The following is an 18,911-nucleotide window of genomic DNA, read 5'->3' on the forward strand; positions in this document are numbered from 1 at the left end:
TGTAGGTAACGTTTTCATTTTGTTAATATGATTCTTCACATATTTTTCTTGGCCAGTAACTTGATTGGTAAGCCATTCGTCGGTCATCCTCAGCGCTGCCGCGGAGGTGGAAGAGGCTCCCACCGCTGCACCCAGCAGCTGTGAGCCCGGCTTCTGGCTGAGTGGTGCACCCCCTGTGGGAGCGCACTGACCACCAGGGGGCAGCTCCTGCATTGAGCGTCTGCCCCTTGGTCAGTGCGCATCACAGTGACCTGTTGTTCCACCATTTGGTTGATTTGCCTATTAGCCTTTATTATATAGGATTATCATATATTAGGCAGCCATTAAAAAAGGTGAAGCAGAACTGTGTGAGATACAGGCCGTGCATCCTGAAATGGGAAAGCCAGCTGGGATTCCCGTGTGTGCAGGGGGGCACCACCATCGCCAGCACAGGAGGGTCTGACTGAGCAAGCACCTTTGCCCAACTCTATTGCTTTGTGCCTTGACAGCTCAAGAGACAGGATGATTCTTCCATTTCTGTGTTCTCCAGAGCCATCCCTAACGTGGGGCAGTAAGAGTAAATGGCTGATCAGACTGCGGGCAGGGAACACCCAGGGGAAAGATCCTGGCTAATGCCTCGAATAGTATCCTGTCAGACACATGACTGTATAAAATGCATAAATAAATGTCTCAATGTCATTATACCAATGTTCCTTTAGGTTATTAAAAATAAAAAGAGCAGGATGTAGGGTGGGGATATGGGGGAGGAACTTCACAACTTTTTACTCATGTATTTGTTATTTGAATCCTTGGTAGTGAACATCTTATTGGAGTATAATTGACATACCATAAAACCTACCCATTTGAAGCGATTCAGTGATTTTTGGTGAATTTACTAAACTTAAGCCATATACAATCGACCAAAGTGATGACATAAAGTCAGTGTGGGAATGTCTTCCATGGGGAGGAGTGTCCCAGCAGTGGGACTCCCTTCTACGTTCTTGTCGCAGCCCTAATCACTGTGCTTGGGCTGTTTAAGATTGACGTCTGCCACTGAGCCATCCTTCTCTCTCCATCCTGTGCTGAGCACAAAGTACATTCTCAGATGAAAGACACTCCCTGTCTCTTACCATTCAATTCTTGGTGGTCTCTCACCATCCCTGAGTGGTGGTCACGAGCAGAAATGGGCTCACTGACTTTCCCAGCCGGCCGCCACCACAGGTAGTGCCAAGTGCAGAAGATGGTTAAATAGCCCAGATCTTTCCTCCCCCTTCCAAGTCATCATAGCAGCACAGTTTCCAAGGAAAGGATCACCCGAGCCAAAGGTGGTTGAAAATGCATTTATTTTTTGTCAAATGATCTTTTTCTAGCAATAAATAAAAACAGACATGTCGACTTTTCTAAAAAAAACAAAACCAAACAAAAAAAATCCCCTACACTATATACATCCTACAGAGATACAAGCATATCAAATGTAGAAATGACATCACTCTGGAAGATGGGGCTATTTACAGAAGTTACAAGTATTGCATTGCTCGGTGGTGAAGAAGCCTTCCCCTGGGATGACTCATAAACTCTAAGGAAGGACAGGTCGGGTCGCCCCTGTGCTCCTGGGAGATGGGAGGGATATCTGCAAAGAAGTGAAACTCTCCATTCGTCTTGATAGACAAGGAGACTTCCAAGGAAAAACATCAACATGCAGACACTGTCTTCAGTTCCCTCACAGTTCTCCCCAGTTCAGCTTTCACGCGTGAAATGGTAGCCCCTTCAGATCACATGCCCCTTGAGCTCCTGAGAGAAACCACCCTGACCCTCAGCCAGGCTGGCACTGAAAGCCCCTGGGGGTGGTTTCGTGAGCTCGGATATCAAGACCCAGCGCCAACAGCACCCTGCCACCCAGCAAGGGGCTTCCTGAACGTGAGTTCCGCATGGGAAGTGCTTGCAGGGCTTGGAAGCATGCTGATGGCTGGGCCTTCTTCCAGAAATCCTTGCTTAGCTGGTTCTGGGATAGGCTGGGAGCAGGGTTTTCTAAGCTCCCCAGCTGATGCAAAAGGGCAAAGCAACCAACCACTGCTTTAAGGTGGGCTTGGTGGCCCACAGCCCCCTCCCGTCACATTTGAACCAACCATCCCACCTCCCTGTCCATCTACCAAGGATTTTAAAAACTCCCTCACGGCTTCCCAACCCGGAAGAGCGCCTGAAGAAATGGCCTCAGGAGAGGAGGACTGAAGCTGGGCGCTCCAGGCCACCTGCTCATGGTGACTTCGGCCTGATCCTGCTCCGAGGAGAAGCCAAGTCCATGTCCCTTAGCGCTCCCTTACTCATGTCGGTGTGTTATTTGAGTTTTTGGTAGTGAACATCTTATTGGTTGTATAATGGACATACCCTAAAAAACACCCTTACACCGCAGATTCTGAAAGGGAACTGGCAGCTCTCCTTGGTCTGTCTACAGAAGATACAGAGTCTACTGACTTTGGTAGCCCATGAAAGCACAGCTGATCACCAGTGAAAAGTGGCCGTTACAGAAATGCCTCATCACCAGAAACCACTTCATGGGAGGGATGTCTGCGGAAAGCCACTGGCCATTTGGGCTCACCCTGTGGTGGTCCAAGTGGCTTCTGATGATGAGAGAACCACCACCCCAAACCCCCTTTTCCAATCAAGCCAGCTCCCTACGCTATTTCTGAGAGTTTGGGGACTCACACTGTGGTCAGGACACAGAAAATGGCTTTATAAATAGCAGTCTGGCACCGCGCTAGAAGACTCGCATTGCAAAGCGGGGGAAGACCTGCATGGGCTGGTCCCGAGCTCCGCCTGTCCATGGGGCTGGAACCGACCGGGGAAGCAGAATACATAGGTTTTGGCAAATGTATCCTTTCCCTCCCCGCCTCGAGCAGCTCTCCTCCAGGCCTAAGCAGGTTGGAATCCTTAGCTTCTTCAGCTGCAGAACCCACCTGGCCTCATTTATCACAAAGCATGAGGAGACCTCCAGGGATCAAGGAAAAGGTGGGAACGTCCAACTGTGTCGTCTCTGAATAGTCCCATTGTCCAGGAACCCCAGCCCCACACCCCTCACCCCTAACTATTCAGCTGCACAGCTCCCAGGGAAGGAGGGAATCTCGGGCATCACCACCCGAAGAGGGGGCCTGACAAAGGCGGGACAGAGAACGCCAGCACAGTTCACGTTCGCAGAAGAAAATCTAAGGAACCGGGTCCTGTCTGGACTGCCAGGCCTAGCAGCTCCTCCCAACACTGCCCTGACTCAGGCTGGACGTTATTTCCGGGCGAGCAAGCATGTTCATTTAGATCTAGACTCTCCATGAACTAAAAAAAAATTTTTTTTTAAATGCTCTCGTTTCTAGACAAGTTTGCAAGGACCTCTAATCCCGCACTCCGAAACAACACGGCTCCACAGAACTACAGAAAAAGCAACACATAGCTGTTCCCTCTCCCTCCCCCCAAGCCCAGCCCACAGAAAGCGCCCTTCCCCCTCCAGAGCCCTTCCTCTGGGTGGAAGGCCCCTTCACGTGGCATTTCTCAAAACAGGATTCTAAAGACGGCACCCAAATGCCCCTCACAGCACCCCACAGCCACCTCCTCAGGCTTAGGACCCAAGCATCTCCCCCAACTCCTCCCACGCTTTCGCCATCCTGGACTTCAGGAAGACCTGAAATGTGGGGTCCACTCCCCTGTTTATTCAAAAGAGGGCCTTTGGCCGAAACTGTTTTGGCTCAGTGGATAGAGTGTTGGCCTGTGGACTGAAGGGTCCCAGGTTCGATTCCGGTCAAGGGCATGTGACTTGGTTGCGGGGTGTGCAAGAGGCAGCTGATCGATGATTCTCATCGATGTTTCTAACTCTCTATCATCCCTCTCTCTTCCTCTCTGTGATAAATCAATAAAATATATTGTTTTAAAAAAAGAGGGCCTTTGGAAACATTCACCTAAACCAGGCATTTAAACTCGTACTTCCCTCCAAGTAACCCCCCCTAACATGGAAATCGCCAACGCACATCCGTATGCAGAGGAGAAGAGGTGGCGTTCCCACTTCCGAAGGGATCATTGCCGGCGTGTGTCTAGTTGGCTGGTGTCCCCGAGGGCCTAGGGCAAGCTGCACTGCGCCCAGCGTGTGGAGAGCACCGGATAGGATATGGCATGTGTCACAGATGGCCTGCAAGTCCTCCGGCGGGAGGATGAGAAAAGCGCCCCCACCTGCCCAACGGAATCATTGAGCATCCGAGAGAGAAGGCTGTGCTGTTTGCGGTTTGAAGTCCTTCCGTGTCCGCGTGCCCGGGAACCAGCCTGGCAAATTGTTAAAAACGAATTCCCTTTCTTCCTCCTCCTCTGCGCCCTGCCTGCCTCTCCGTGCCAGTCCAGGCGGATCAGATGCGAGCCTGGCTCCCCTCAGGGTGCCACTGACCTCCTGGCCGCTGTGACGTCAGCCGCCTCGGGTGCCCTCTGTGACGTCACAGAAGCATATGCCACAGTCACTGCGCTCAGATTCTCGCGGACATTCTTAATAAATACTTTTATTATGGAGCATCATCATTCACCTGGTTGTGACTTAGAAGGGAAAACCATGTCCTCAAAGGTTCCTTTAGAAAAAACAGAATCCCTGTAACCTCAACAACAACAAGGGCCGAGCACACAGAACCAGGCACTTCGGGCAAACTTGTTTTCTCCTTGTCTCTCGCCCCCCTCCCTTGAATAAAATTTGCCAGGGCCTGTGGATTTCCTAACTTCAAGCCTTAAACTGCTTTAAAAAAATGAGGTAAGAAATTCCCATCTACAAGGTCACATGGACACACACACACACACACACACACCAGGCCGAGGCCTTCCCCGCCCGCGAGACAGCGTTATTGCTGGAAGTTGGGGGGCTCCGTGTGCTGGCTGTTCGCAGGTGTGCAGAGTCCTTATTGCCATTCTGGCGGCCGCTGGTGGGCCGGGGAGGAGACATGATGGAAGGGACCTGGTGGCCTGCCCCCCAGCCGGTCAGTTCCAACTGGCCGCCGGCCCGTGGCCCCCACCGGTTGGTTGGTCGGCTGGTCGGTTGGTTGGTCGGTAGGTCGGTCGGTTGGTCGCTGGAGGCCCCCGGGGTGGGGGTCCCCCGCGGCCCTAGCAGCTGGGGGAGGTGGTGATGGGGCTGTGCAGGTAGGGCAGGCTGCTGGGGGCCGCGTGCACGCCCACCGACACCGGGAAGCTGAAGACGAACTGCGAGCTGGGCGTGCCGGCGGCCGGGCCGCGCTCGCACCGCGGCCCCGACGGGCTGGCGGCCTCGGCGGCGCAGGACGTGGCCAGCACCTGCGACTCGAACTGCAGCAGCTGCCCCATGAAGCTGAAGTTGGGCGAGATGATGCTGCGCCGCTGCTTGACGAACTCGAAGGCCTCCTCCAGCCGCACGCGCTTCTTCATCATCAGGTAGGCCAGGCAGATGGTGGCCGAGCGCGAGATGCCCGCCTGGCAGTGCACCAGCACGCGCCCGCGGCACTCCTTCACTGCGTCTGCGGGGAGGGTGGGGGGAGGTCAGGGCCAATGCCGCCTGAGCGGCCCCATGCCCCCCAAACATCCTGCCCCGCCTGAGCAGTTCCCCTAAACATCTGCCCCGAATGCCTAGGCAGGTGGCCTGGCCAGCAGTGGGGAGGAAAGGAGGGAGGGGGGGCTGGGCAGGTGTCGGAGGGTGGGGCACGCCCATGGGAGGAGGGCAGGGAGGACCCTACGGGAAGGGGCTGTAGAATCCCCACCATCCTAGGCTGTTTCTGAGACAGTCAAGCCCATGCATTAAGTTTGGAAAAGACGCATACTAAACCCCAGCACATTCAAGGATTTCTTTCCTCTTGCAGAAATAAAAATGACGACTCATGTCTCCCTTTCTTTGTCCTCCCCACCATCCCAGGAGCCTTATCGTCAATGCGTCTGGAGACATGGAAGGCAAAGGCTCTGCAAGCTAGCAGCATGGAGCTAGGATGGGGTTTCCCATCCCTGCCCAACACGCCATGCAACGAGCAGGCCTTCCTATGGGGTGTAGGGTGTGGGGTGTAGTGGGGGACAGACTACATCCTGGGAACCACCTCCCCATCCCCTCTCCCCTCCCACGAGTTAAAAATGATCCCTACCACCCTGCCCACCTGGCCTTGGACCTTGGACCCAGTCCCCGCCAGGGCCGCCTACCGATGTACTCGATGGCCTCCATGAACCAGGAGCTGATGTCGGCCTTGTGGTTGTCCTCCACGGGGATGCACTTGTACTGGTAGAGCCCCTCGAAGTGGTTCGGGCAGTCAGAGGATACGTTCAGCAGGGCCGTGATGCCCAGGGCGTCCAGCATGTCCCTCCGGGCGGCGTGGTAGGCACTGCCGAGGTAGAGGAAGGGGAGGATCTCCACCGGGCCCCCCTGCACCGGAGAGGGAGGGAAAACAGGCCCCGACATCGTGAGTGCACAGCGGGCAGGAAGAGGGCTGGGTGCTGGGACAGTGAGAGGGCTGGGTGCTGGGACAGGGAGAGGGCTTTCGCGGGCCTGGGGAGAATGCGTGGACACAGCCCATCCGGGCGTCCCTCATCCTGAGGAGGCTCCTGAAGGGAGCGGGGGCCCATGAGACTCCTCTAGCCTTTGCGTTGCCCCCTGCAGAGAAGCCAGGACAGGAGAGCCTTGTCAAGCAGCCTCTCCCGTGAGGGAGGGAGAGACAGGCACAGGGCCGGCTGGTCCACCATCTGTGCCTTTAAGAGCTTACACCTGCCCGTCTCCGAGCTATCTGTTGGGTGGTTTAGGGAGTTCTTAGTTGGATACTTCTTCACTTGTTACATCAAAAATAGACGCCCTGCCAAAACTGGTTTGGCTCAGGGGATAGAGTGTCGGTCTGCGGATTGAAAGGATCCCGGGTTCAATTACGGTCAAAGGCATGTACCTCGGTTGCGGGCACATCCCCAGTAGGGGGTGTGCAAGAGGCAGCTGATCGATGATTCTCTCTCATCGATGCTTCTAACTCTCTATCTCTCTCTTTTCCGCTCTGTAAAAAAAATCAATAAGATATGTTTTTAAAAAATAGATGCCATGCCGGCCTCACAGACAAAAGGAGGGACCTTGGCTTAAATGAAGGACCATTTCCTAAGCAATCTGGGAAATTTGGGGAGCAGAGTAAGTTCACCCCTCCCCATCTACAGGAAAAGGGCTGGAAGGGGTGGGCTTGTAAGAAATAGAATGGCTTACACTGGTTCTCCTGGGGAGAGCTGGCTGGCCATTTGTCATTTATAACTGGGGACAGCCTGAGTGTTCGGGACCGGGGTGGGGTCCACAGGCCACTCCTTCAAAGAAGGGTGTTCCCTCAGCTTCCTGCAGGGCTGGCCACGTGTGCAGCCTCAGCAGCCTCCTCGTTTGTCTGCACGTAACTCTAGAGGCTGATCAGGGAATTAGGACTTTTTAAATGTTGTTACTAACCCTCACCCGAGGATATCTTTCCATTGATTTTTAGAGATTGGAAGGGAGGGAGAGACAGGGATGTGAGACACATCAATTGGTTGCCTCCTGCATGCACCCCAACCAGGCCTGGGGAACCTGCAACCAAAATACATCCCTTGCCAGAACCTGTTTGGCTCAGTGGATGGAGAGTCGGCCTGCAGACTCAAGGGTCCCAGGTTCAGTTCCGGTCCAGGGCATCTACCTTGGTTGCGGGCACATCCCCAGTGGGGGATGTGCAAGAGGCAGCTGATGGGTGTTTCTCTCTCATCGATGTTTCTAACTCTCTATCCCTCTCTGTAAAAAAAAAATCAATAAAATGTATTTTTAAAAAAATAAATACATGCCCTTGACCGGAATCGAACCCAGGACCCTTCAGTCTGTGGGCCGACGCTCTAGGAAGAATTCTAAGGAATAACCTATTCCTAACCCACCTTACAACCCATCCCAACATCCGAAGCCTCCGAAAGCAGAGCCCGGAAAAGAAGCGCCCGCACACCTGGTCGTGCAGTGGGGTTCCGCAGGAGCTGCAGCCCAGGTCCAAGGCCTCGGCCGTGCTGGGGGGCACTGCGGGCGGGATGGCTGCCAGCGCCTTGGTCTTGGAACAGAATTCTGGATACTCGGAGGAAAACCTCTCATAGCCACCTGTGAGGAGAAAGACGTGCGGGTTAATGGGGTCACTAAGCCAGCGAGCGGGGAAACCACCAAGAACTGGAGTCCTATCCCTGCACTGAGTGAGGAGAGCTGTCTCTGCATTCACCACTGGGTGGCGCTGTGGGCCCAGCGATAATGGCTATGGAGCCTTTTCCAGAGATGCCGAAGCCAGGAGGGTAAGCTTTCCCAGTCTCGGTTTGGGATACAGACACAGAGGAAGGTGCACAGGGGGCGAGGAGAAGGGCCTTTTTTTCCAGAAGAGCTCCTGAGGGTGATGGAATAGGCTGGGTGTCGATAAACACAAGAAACCTGCAAAGATGTCTGTCCTTCCCCAACGTTAGCCCTTCCTTTGGAGAGCTTCAGTGCGGGGAGAAGAAAGGTTAGTCTTGGCAGGAGCCCTGCTAGATCTCAGCAGCAGAGCGGATGCCAGTCGTCCAGCCTTGCAAACAGCTGTTCCACAGACAAGGGGCCAAAACGAGAGGAAATGGGCTTAAATCTACATAAACCCCTCGTGCTACACACACAGGTTTGGGGCAAGGGAGGATTTCCTGACCTGAGAGCTGCTAAGCCCTGGGATGGTCATCCGTGAGATCGCCTTCCGGGGAAGGGAGATCTTTTCATGGAAAAGAGATAAATGTGTGGAATGGTGTCAGTGCCAAGCAGAGAGGCCCGGCTGGGCAGAGGCAAGCAGGCAGGAAGCCACTCTGAGACGAGACATGCTCAGCCTCGGATCCTGTGACGGATCCTGTGACCTCTGGACGTGGCTCTGCAGTACCTGACCATCTACCCTCCGTGTTTGGCCCTGCTTGGGTGTGCACTTTGCAGTTTCTATAGGACCAAAGATGGGTTGCACATTAATTCAGAAGATGAAGGGGATCAAAACTTGGCCGTTGTAAGATAAATGAGTCCTGGGATATAATGTACAGCTTGGTGACTGAAGCCATTAATATTGTATTGCACATTTGAAAGTTGCTTTAAGAAACTAGATCTTAAAGTTCCCATCACAAGAAAAAAAAAAAAAAAAAAGTTAAACCCTAGACAGTGACAGATGTTACGTAGGCTCATTGTGGTGATCATTTGCCAATATAGTCAGTATCGAATCATTATGTTTTACACCTGAAACAAATGTTATATGTCAATTATATCTAATTTTTTAACCCATCAACTTACTTAAAGATAATTCAGTAGGGTCTGCATGTTGTGGGACAACTATTCTCATGGACCCCTTCAATGGATGGTCACATGTGTAGCTAGTACCTTTAAATCTTGGTGACTAAGTGACATGGTGCCACTGTTCCCTGTAACATGCATCGTAATCTTCCAATATGCTGACATGTGATGGTTAGTCAATTTCTTGCCCAGAATTTCCGCCCCAGAAGCTGATTCTTTGCCACCTCATAAGGCTTACAGAAACAGGGCATGCATTTCTTCCTCTCTGACCGGAGGCTCTGACGGGAGGCCTTCTCCTCCCTCCTTCCCTCCCCCCCTCCCTCCCCAGGATATAAATGGCTATCTCTCCGGTCACAGGCACCTGCTCCTGCTGAGTCACAATGACCAGCCTCCCTGGACAGACAACCTGCAGAGGGGCCTACCCGTGGTGCCAGTGTCAGGGGTTGGTTGGCTCAGCAGTGACCTCAACACGGCCTACTCTCCCTCCCATTATCACCCCCTCTGTCCCCACTTTTCCTTATACAGCTGCCGACACTGCTGTGCCCCCCTCCCCCACAAACATCTGGGATGGGAAACCTTATAAATGCTTCCTCCCGCTTCAGAGAAAGTAGAAAGGGAAATGGATCAGTCAACAGACCATATTGAATGCCTATACAGAAAGTCAGCATGCAGCTCAGCGGAGTTGCTCAGTGGTTGAGCGTAGACCTATGAACCAGGAGGTCACAGTTCAATTCCTGGACAGGGCACATGCCCGGGTTGCAGGCTCCATTCCCGGGGGGCCGGCAGGGGAGGGAGAGTGGGGGGGGGGGGCCACAGGAGGCAGCTGATCAATGATTCTCTCTCCTCATTGATGTTCCTATTTCTCTTTCCCTCTCCCTTCCCTTCCTCTCTGAAATCAATAAAGTTATATTTTTAAAAAATAATATATTAAATAAAAATTTTAAAAGTCATCACATGTGACTCTGTATATTTCTAGAGGGTTTGAAATTTTCCAAATAAAATGACCCTTTTGTTTATTATGGAAGCTGAGCTATTAAAACACATTCCCCCCCCCCCCCCCCCCCGCCCCGCATACACACAAAGAAATGTAAGCAATGAGTGGTGCCCTCCAGAAGCCGGTCACCTGGACAGGGGACCCACCCAAGAGCGAATGGCGGAGTCACAGGCGTGCCAGGAGTGCCAGGGCCTGGCTCCAGGTCACAGAGAGGAGCACTCGAGGGCAGCAGAAGGGCAAGGAGCCTCAAGTGGATGAAAGAATGTTCCTCCCGCCTTAGCCAGTTATGCTCAGTAGAGTGTCCCAGGTTCAATTTGGGTCAAGGGCACATGCCCAAGGTTGCGGGCTCAATCCCCAGTAGGGGGCATGCAGGAGGCAGCCGATCAATGATTCTCTCTCATCACTGATGTTTCTATCTTTCCTTCTTTCCTCTCCAAAATCAATAAAAATATATTTAAAAAAAAAAGAATGTTCTTCCCACTGATGAGATGATACAGGAAGGGCACCGGATTGAAGTCTGGAGGGGACACAGCCTTACAGCCTTTGCAGTCAGACTCACGGGTTAGGGGGGGGCACTCCGCTGCTCTGAGCTTCTTCCTCCTCCACACACTGTGCTGGAACAGCCGCACTAGCAGTGCATGAGGACTGACTGGGACGGCCAGTGTGTGCCTGGCCTCAGGGAGAGGCATAAGGAAGGTTCCTTTCTGGGCACCTACAAGGGGACCCCAGCATTCCTGGCCACTTCCCAGGCTTTGGGCCACCTCCTCCTCCTGGGCTTCACTGTGGTTTCCAGTTGGAGTCTTCAGACCCCATGCTTTGCCAGCAGAAGGACAGGCACCACACTTCTGAACTGGGGACCCTTCCCGGCCTGGGACATCCACTGCCTCTCAGTCTCCATCAACCGGGAGGTGCAGAGAACCGAGTCAGAGGCTGACCCGGGGGTGTGGCAGGTGGGGGGACAAGACAGAGGTGACCCAGAGGCCAGACCCGAAATGGCCAGTAAAAGACACTCTTAGAACAAAACAGAAACATGCTGGAAAGTCAGTGCCCTCTGGCGGGCGTTTAAAAAACAAGCAGAGAGGGACGTCAGTGAAGAAGCAGATCAGCCGGAGGGACAGGAGCACAGAAGGATCACCTCCGTGATGGCGGCAGCAATGAAAAGGGTTTTCCTTCCAGAGCTGTGGCTTTTGGGGGTGCGGCTGGTTGTTACAAAGGAGTGTCTTCTGGGGGGGCAGGTGGCAGGTGGCTGCCCTCAGGCCAGGACCATGCAGGCGAGTGGGGTCCATGGACTCATGCAAGTTAGAACCTCCAGTCTACCCTACAGGGCCACATCCAGGGTACCGGATCCGTGCTCATTAAAATGACGGGCACTCCTGAGAGGAGATGCTCACCACGCCAGGCTCTTCCCATACGTGTGTCCAGTCACACCTTGGGGAAGGTGTGACCAGTTCCAATCTTACAGAAGAGGACGGACGCTGAGGGGCAGGGCAGCCCCAGGGAAGGGCAGGGCCAGCATCAGCCCACTGGTCTCCGAGGCGGCCTCTGCCCAGCTGTCTGGAGCCCACCCTGGGCTGGCCCAGCTCTGCCTCCCTGGCGGTCCTCCCCCAGGGCTCGGCCTGCTTGCTGGTGGCGGCTCGCAAACACACAGTTTTCATGCAAAACCTCCCGGGCGGAACACGGCTGACATTTCCCCGAACCCCACTTCTTTCCAGTGCTCTCCTACCTCCAGGCTGTCCTGAGGAGCGGTGACCAGCATTTTAAACTTAACGAGATAAAATAGGAGCTACTGGAATGCATTGGCATTTAAAGCTGCTATCATTTCATGAATTCTGGTTTCAGTTGTGTATCCCTGTACTGGGTCAGGGCGGAAATGGAAATGAATTCTTACTGGGGGCATGGGGGGAGGGGGGCCTCAAAAGATGCCCCCAGGCTCCCCGGTGCTCCCCTCCTCACTCCCAAACCCACGCAGACACCAGAGCCACAGCGCTGTGAGAGCTCCATTTTAAACACAACGTTTTATCCAGACCTTAGGAGAAGGAGGCTTATTCCAGCGGGACGCTGCGGGCTGGGCCGGACCCCGTGCCTCCTGCAGGTGCACACAGACCTGACCCTTGTGTTCCCGCCCTCAGAACAGAAGGGTCTCAGACTCTCTCTCCTCTGAATTCCTCCATGGCCACAACTTACTTATTTGCAAACGACACTCGGACATGATGTGCAAGATCCGCATTGTTACCTTAAAACAATCTCATTGCTGATTCCGCCTGCTGCTTCCATGCCCTATTGAATGCCATCCCACAATGTACTCCGGCCCATTTGGACCTGTTTCTCCCGTGTTCTTGTTTAATAAGAGGCTTTCTAGCCTTACAGTTCTGATTTTCTCATCTTACGTTTAAAACTGGACTGTTTTGGGGGGATACACTATCTCAGCCAACTTCATTCGGGAACATTTCTAGTTCAACTCCATGCTCTCCTTTTCTCACACACTCGCACAGCAATGCACTTTTCGGAGTTTACCGACAATGATGGCCGGCTGTCCTCCATGCAGGGCTGGGAGGGTATGTGTAAGGTGCTTCGGAAAGGACAGGCTGATGCGGTGCTGATCCCATCATCATAATAGGGCCCTTAAATGAGGTCTGTGATGGCAAAGACCCGGGTCACCAATGTTCATGTGGCTGCTGCTTTCCCCCCCATAACACTCAGCACCTCACCCCTTCACAGTCAGGGCCCGGGGCCTGGCTCTCCAGAGACATCATATCAACACAAAGCATATCTTGCCAACAAAGCCTGAGGTCATTTGAAGGTCATCTGGCTTTGAGCACTTCCCGTGAGGTGGGTGTGGACTCAGTAAGCACCCATGGAATGCTGGGCGGTTTTCAGTTATTAAATGGTACTTACGTGGGCTTCTCGCCGAAAACCTGCCCACCCTGGGTCGACAGCTGGCGGACACCTAAGGCCCCACTCGGCTGCATCTTGTCTGGATCTTGTCCCAGTCCTGTTCTGTCTGCCGGGCTCAGCAAGCCGGCTTCCGTCCCAGAGTGAACTTTCCTTCCTGTCAGACTTCCTCTCTGTTAGGCGGGAACTGCCTCCCAGTAAGGCCAGCTATCTGGTTTCAGAGGGCCTGACTTCTTAAAGAAAGGTCGTGGCTCCTTGAAAAAGCCCGCCCTCCCTCCCTCAGCGTTCGTGCAGCCGTCTTGGTGGGTGATAAGCACCAGGGACAAGCCCAAGGGAGCTGTGATGGGCTTAGTAAGGATGATGTTTTCACTCTCAATTTACAGGGACACTGTAAGTTACTTTTGTGTTGGAAGCATCCAGTTCAAATGATGCAAAAAGTAATGAGTTTGCTTCATTCGTTATAACTCTAACAAATTACAATTGGGGGTAGAACTTATCTTTAGAGCACATGTGTCAAACACAAGGCCCGCGGGCCAAATCCAGCCCGCCAGGCCTTGCAATGTGGCCCGCACCGCGCTGTCATCACTGCACTCCGCTGTCAGTTTATGACATTGTCAGTTTATGACTGTTCAGTAAACCATTCGGCCCGCGATTTAGGCTGGATTTTAGATTTTGGCCCCTTCTCTGATTGAGTTCGACACCCCTACTTTAGAGCCTACTTTTTTTCTTTTTTAATTCTAACAATCCTTGGCTGTCACAGGCACTGTCTTATTTGTAAAGAGAAAAGCCAGTTCCTTTGGGTGGAAGAGGTGTGCGACCTCACTCAGCATCCTCTTCCCCTCCTTTCCGCCGCCCCCCCCCCTTCCCCCCCCATAATTGAGGCTCTGCTGTTAACCTCCTGGAGACCTGAGATGGGCTGGACAAGTAGGGACAGAGTGAGACAAGGCAGAAGACAGTCACCAGAGTTACCAGGGCTGCTGGCTGAGCCCCAAACCCTGTCCTTCGCCCTCGGTGGCTGTTTTCTACAGAAAGTGCGCTGTCAGCCTCTGAACGGTTGGTCAGGACTGGAGCCCATGGGGCCCATGAGTTCCAACCGGGAGTGAACAGCTGGAAAACCTGGTGGAACCTCTCACTTCCTCAGCTTTTCTATCAGAACCTGAAGGACTCACAACGGTCATGAGCTGAGATGAATTTTAGACAGGAAAAAGGAAAGATAATGTTTCGAAAACTCTGAAATCTTCTGCATAACAGACTGATTTGTTATTTGGGGAAGATGGGAGATAAGGAATGACTTCCATTAGAGTAAAAAAAAAAAAAAATCTCTTTTTGTCTTTCTCTAATGACCAAGGCGTGTGTGTGGGGGGGGGGGGGGGGGAGGGGGTGGGGTGTCTAAAACCCTACTCCAAGGATTTATGAAGGAAAGGGGGATTTGAAAGGAGAGGTGGATTGTAATAAAAGCTGAAAAACTGAAATTTCTAAACTGTCCTTTAAAATACCTCATAAGATTTTAAATAAACTTAGCTTTTTAAAAAGATTTACCTCAATGGGAATTTTACTTGCAAAAAAAAAAAAAAGGACCAGAAAAACATAGTGATTTGGGTTATTTCTTTTAGCAAAACTTGGCAGCATTTTATTGGTATTAAGGAAAGTTTACTCCTAACTCTGAATTCGTACCTTTGGTATTAGTTATGAACCACCTGCAACTGCCCCGTCAAAGAGAAATAGAAAAATCAAAATTTTAAACGGAATTATAATTGGTAGAATTAGATAGTCTTTGGCCAGGAAGGATAATGCAACCAGGAACCAAATGAGTGAACCCCTAATCAATTCAGGTATTGACTGAAGATTATCTAAGGCTTTTTCCCATGTTCCCCTTTATTTAGCTCCCTATCCCACCCCACAACCTGCATGGCCTCCACTCCGCTGCCTTCAGCTGGGGGTGCAGGAGGCACCCACTGCTTTCCTCCCCAACACTGCACCTTCCCCAGGCGTGTGCAGGCAGACGCTGCCCAATTCCTTTCTGTCCTCGGGGTGAGAGCCTTTTCCAGGAAAAGGCAGAGAGAAGGAAGAGGAACTGTGTTAAGAGGGCCTCTACTTAGCACATATATGACCATAAGCTCAGTTAACCAGATGATGACCCAGGTAACAAGCTCCAAGACAGCCTGCCAGCGCCACAGAACCAGCTGGGAGACACAGAACCAGCTGGGAGCCACAGAACCAGCTAGGAGAGCCACAGAACCAGCTGGGAGCCACAGAACCAGCTGAGAGATCCGGGCCACCCTGAGAATGCCAGGCTGGGCTGCTAAAGGCAGGTTCCCTCTGCTCCAGCCGTCCAGGCCCCTCCTGGCTACGCCCAAGACCTGCTCCTGAAGAGACAGGTTGAACCTGAGACCCAGGCCCAGACACTCTGCATCTCAGAGGGAGTCTGTGGACTCTGAGATGCATAGGGTTGTCCTCCCCGCCGGCCGCACCAGGTCGGACAACAGGAGGCAGTGCAGGCCTGGGAGGCAACAGCCCTTGGAGAGCCGCTTCCCAGTGGGCCAGGCGCCTCGCCAGCCGCCAGGGGACCGTCATTTTACCCAGAAGCTCCGGTCCTACCCAGTCTATACATTAGCATTTGCCTCGTGCAGAATGGCTGGTCTGATCTGGCTCTTTGCTCTCCCCCGATGGGGTTGGAGGGACCCAGGGGGATGCCGCAAGCCAGAGGAGGAAACTTTAAAAATATGCATCCAGGGAGGGGGGCCTAAGTGTCTGCGTGCCCGCCCGGAAGCCCCAGGGCCAAGGTCCCCAGCTGCCTCTCTGGGGCGGTCCCTCCGGATTTCTTCCAGGAAGAAAAATTAAAAACAAAAACGAGTTCAGACTCCACGTGGGTCTGCCCTTCCATCAGGAGGAAGCCCAGGGCAGCGCGGCAAGCAGAACACCCGTCCGCCCCCCTCCAAGCGAAGGGACTTTCATCCCAAAGCAATTTCTCCCCTTGGTCCCTCCAGCGCCCGCACGGACGGTCTCACCGGGCCTGGACCGGACACAGGTCCCCGCGGCGCCGGCCCCTCCCTGGCACTTTCTCCCGAAGCGCTTTGGGAAGGAGGGAGGAGGACCGGGCTCCACCGGAGGTGCAAAAAGGCAGCCTCCCACGGAAAGAAAAAAATCAGCAAAATCGCCTTCGTGGTTCAGCCACAGGTCAACGGCAGCAGCGTTTCCCCAGCAGCTGACAGGTCAAATGGCCAGGAAACAACTGCCGAGAACAAAGCCCCCCGCTGTTCGCCAGGGCAGCCCGGCCCGTCGCCACCGGGCAGTTCCGCGGAGCCTTTCGGACCGGGCGGCGGGGAGAGGTTTCCGCCCTTCTCCCCCCCCCCCCCCATCTATTCCCCCCCCCCCCCCGCCCTTCCTCCCGGGCGAGCGGGCCGAGAGAGGAAGGGAAAGCAGGGAGGAACCGAGCGGCTCTTTGAAGGCTGGAGACTGAGACGCCCCCCGGCTGGGGCCGCGGCACGGACGAGGCGGAGGAACGCGGCTGCGGCGGCCGGAGCTGGGGCGCATCGCGGCCCGGGGCGCCCTGGCTCCCCGCGCCCCGCGGCTCCTCCCGCGCCGGGGCCCCCGGGGGCAGCGGCTGGGCCGGGAGCGCAGGTGCGGTATGCGCACCTCCCCTCGGGCTCCATGGACGGCACGGCCAGATCCTCCTCCCCAAAGAGTTCCACCAGGGTTCCCTTACACCAAGCACGCCTTCCACCCGACCCTCCGGAACGGGGTCTGAACAAAAGGTCCTCCTCCGCTGCCTGACTATGTAGCGGGCACTGTCCTGCCGCCTGGCGTTCCCCAGACACACACACTCCCCCCGCCTCCCGCGCCGGCGGGGCCCGGGGCTCGCTCGGCAGCGGAGGGAGCGGACCACCTTCCGGGAGGCGCTCGGAGTCAGGCGACAGCGGGGCAGGGGGAGGAGGGGGACACAGATCGCTTATCGTCCTGTCCGCACCCCGATCTTCCTGGTGCATTTCCCAAGGGCAGGTTCCCGATGGAACTGGCGCGCTCGCCGTCCGGCACCCTCTCCTCGCCTCCTGGGTTCCCGGGGTCCGACCTCAGTCCAGGGCCTGGGCACGCCAAGCCCGCAGGCCTCCCCTGTCCCAGCCCACCCGCACGCACAGGGACACTTAGGGGCACTGCCCTGGGAGGCGAGCAAACGCGGAAGAGGCGCCGGACCGTTAACGGGTGTAAACAAACGCACGGCCGCCAGGAAGGGTGCGGGATGGCAGGTGACGGAGGAGGAAACGCGCCCTCGCCGTCCCCCCGAGGACTTCTGGAGCGCGCCCCAAACCCGGGCAGCCCCCGTGCACACCGGGGCGCACAAAGGGGTTCGCGAGGATCCCCCCGCCGCCACGAGTCCCTCCTCCAGGCACTTCCTCCCCCGGCCACTCGGACGCAGGCCGCCTGTCCAGCCCGGATACACGCCCTCGGACCCCGCACCCGGCGCCGCGCTCACCTTTGAGCAGGCAGATGTCGGTGCGCTCGGCGTTGCGGCGCAGCGCCTGCACCACCAGCGACACGGTGCTGTCCTCGCGGAGGCTGTCGGCGCGCGGGCTGCGCTCATCGTAGACGATGACGGCCGAGTAGAGGCCGGAGCGCAGGCGGGAGCGCACCTCGTCCTCGGCGGGCAGGATCTGCTCCAGGCTCACGGCGCCCTTGGCCCGCCGGCGCACGATGGTGTTGCAGCGCACGTTGACCGAGCCGCGGATGGCGCCCGCGCTGTGCGCCAGGAACGGCCTGCAGTCCAGCAGCAGGCACTTGGCGCCGCTCGGCAGCCCCAGGGCGCCGCCGCCGCCGCCGCTCTCGTCCCGGTTCATCAGCCTCTTGAGCACGCTGCAGTCCATCTCCCGCAGCTCCTCCACCGTCACCATGGTGGCCGGGGACCGGGGCTGCTGCTGGCACGCGAGGAGGCGAAGAGCAGCCGGGACAGCTGGGCTGCAGGAAGGAGCGGGCGAGGGCTCAAGCAGGGCGCGTGCAAAAGTGGCCAGAAACTTGGCCCCCCGGGATTCACACCGGAGACCGTCTTGTCCCCGGGATCCTTCCTTCCTTCCTTCCGCGGTCCCCGCAGTCACTTAACAGTCCGAGCGGTGCGAGGGGGAGGCGGCGGGGCAGGGGGCCGAGTGGACGGGAGCGGGCCGAGGGCTCCCTTCTGCCCGGGCCTCTTTGTATGTTGCCCGCCGGGCTTCTCCCGCCGCCGCAGCCCGGGAGGAGCAGCCGGAGCTCGGCGCGCTGCCCCAGCCAGAGTTCCCTCCTCCGCTTAGCGATGTATTAATGCTCCCCGGCTCTCCCCCGGGAGCGGGCCGAGTCCGGACTACCTGGCGAGGCCCCGCCCCTTCACATCGGGGCCTCCCGCCCCCCGCCCGCCCCGGGCTCGGGCTCCCCGCCCCGGCCCGCTCCCCCGCCCCCTCCCGCCCGCGTGAATGGATGGAGCGCTCGCCGCTCGCGCTCGGTCACGAGGCCGCGACGTCACAAAGAACGGAGTAAACAGGCCGCCGGGCGCTGGTCGCCAGGCCCATTCATAAAACCCGGGCCGGGAGGAGGGAGAGGGAGGAGGGAGAAGGAGGAGGCCTCCGACCCGCCGGGCGAGCCGCGCGCCCGCACTTTGTGAATGGAGCGCGGCCGCGGCGCTGCTCGCAGTCGGCCTGCGGGCGCGGGCCTCCGCCACCGCCATCCACCCAGGGCCCCAGCCTCGGGCAGAAGAAAGGAGCCGGCTGAGAGCCCGGCCTAACGGAGGCTAGGGATCGGTTTTGATCCTTTTTA

At 55.8% G+C, this 18,911-nt stretch overlaps 1 protein-coding gene across 1 annotated transcript; it reads right to left on the reverse strand.

The window, feature by feature from the left end:
* Positions 1 to 1,384: 1,384 nt before the first annotated feature.
* On the reverse strand, positions 1,385 to 18,441 carry DUSP4 (dual specificity phosphatase 4). The gene is made up of 4 exons (XM_084876262.1): positions 17,608 to 18,441; positions 7,926 to 8,071; positions 6,148 to 6,367; positions 1,385 to 5,480 (listed from the first exon to the last, which is right to left on the reverse strand). The coding sequence occupies exons 1-4, from the start codon at positions 18,020 to 18,022 to the stop codon at positions 5,095 to 5,097; spliced, it is 1,167 nt and encodes a 388-aa protein (XP_084732388.1). The 5' UTR covers positions 18,023 to 18,441; the 3' UTR covers positions 1,385 to 5,094.
* Between the last annotated feature and the right edge of the window lie 470 nt (positions 18,442 to 18,911).

The sequence above is a fragment of the Pipistrellus hanaki genome (genome assembly GCF_964339955.1).
Source record: "Pipistrellus hanaki genome assembly, chromosome: 3".
Lineage (NCBI taxonomy): Eukaryota > Metazoa > Chordata > Mammalia > Chiroptera > Vespertilionidae > Pipistrellus > Pipistrellus hanaki.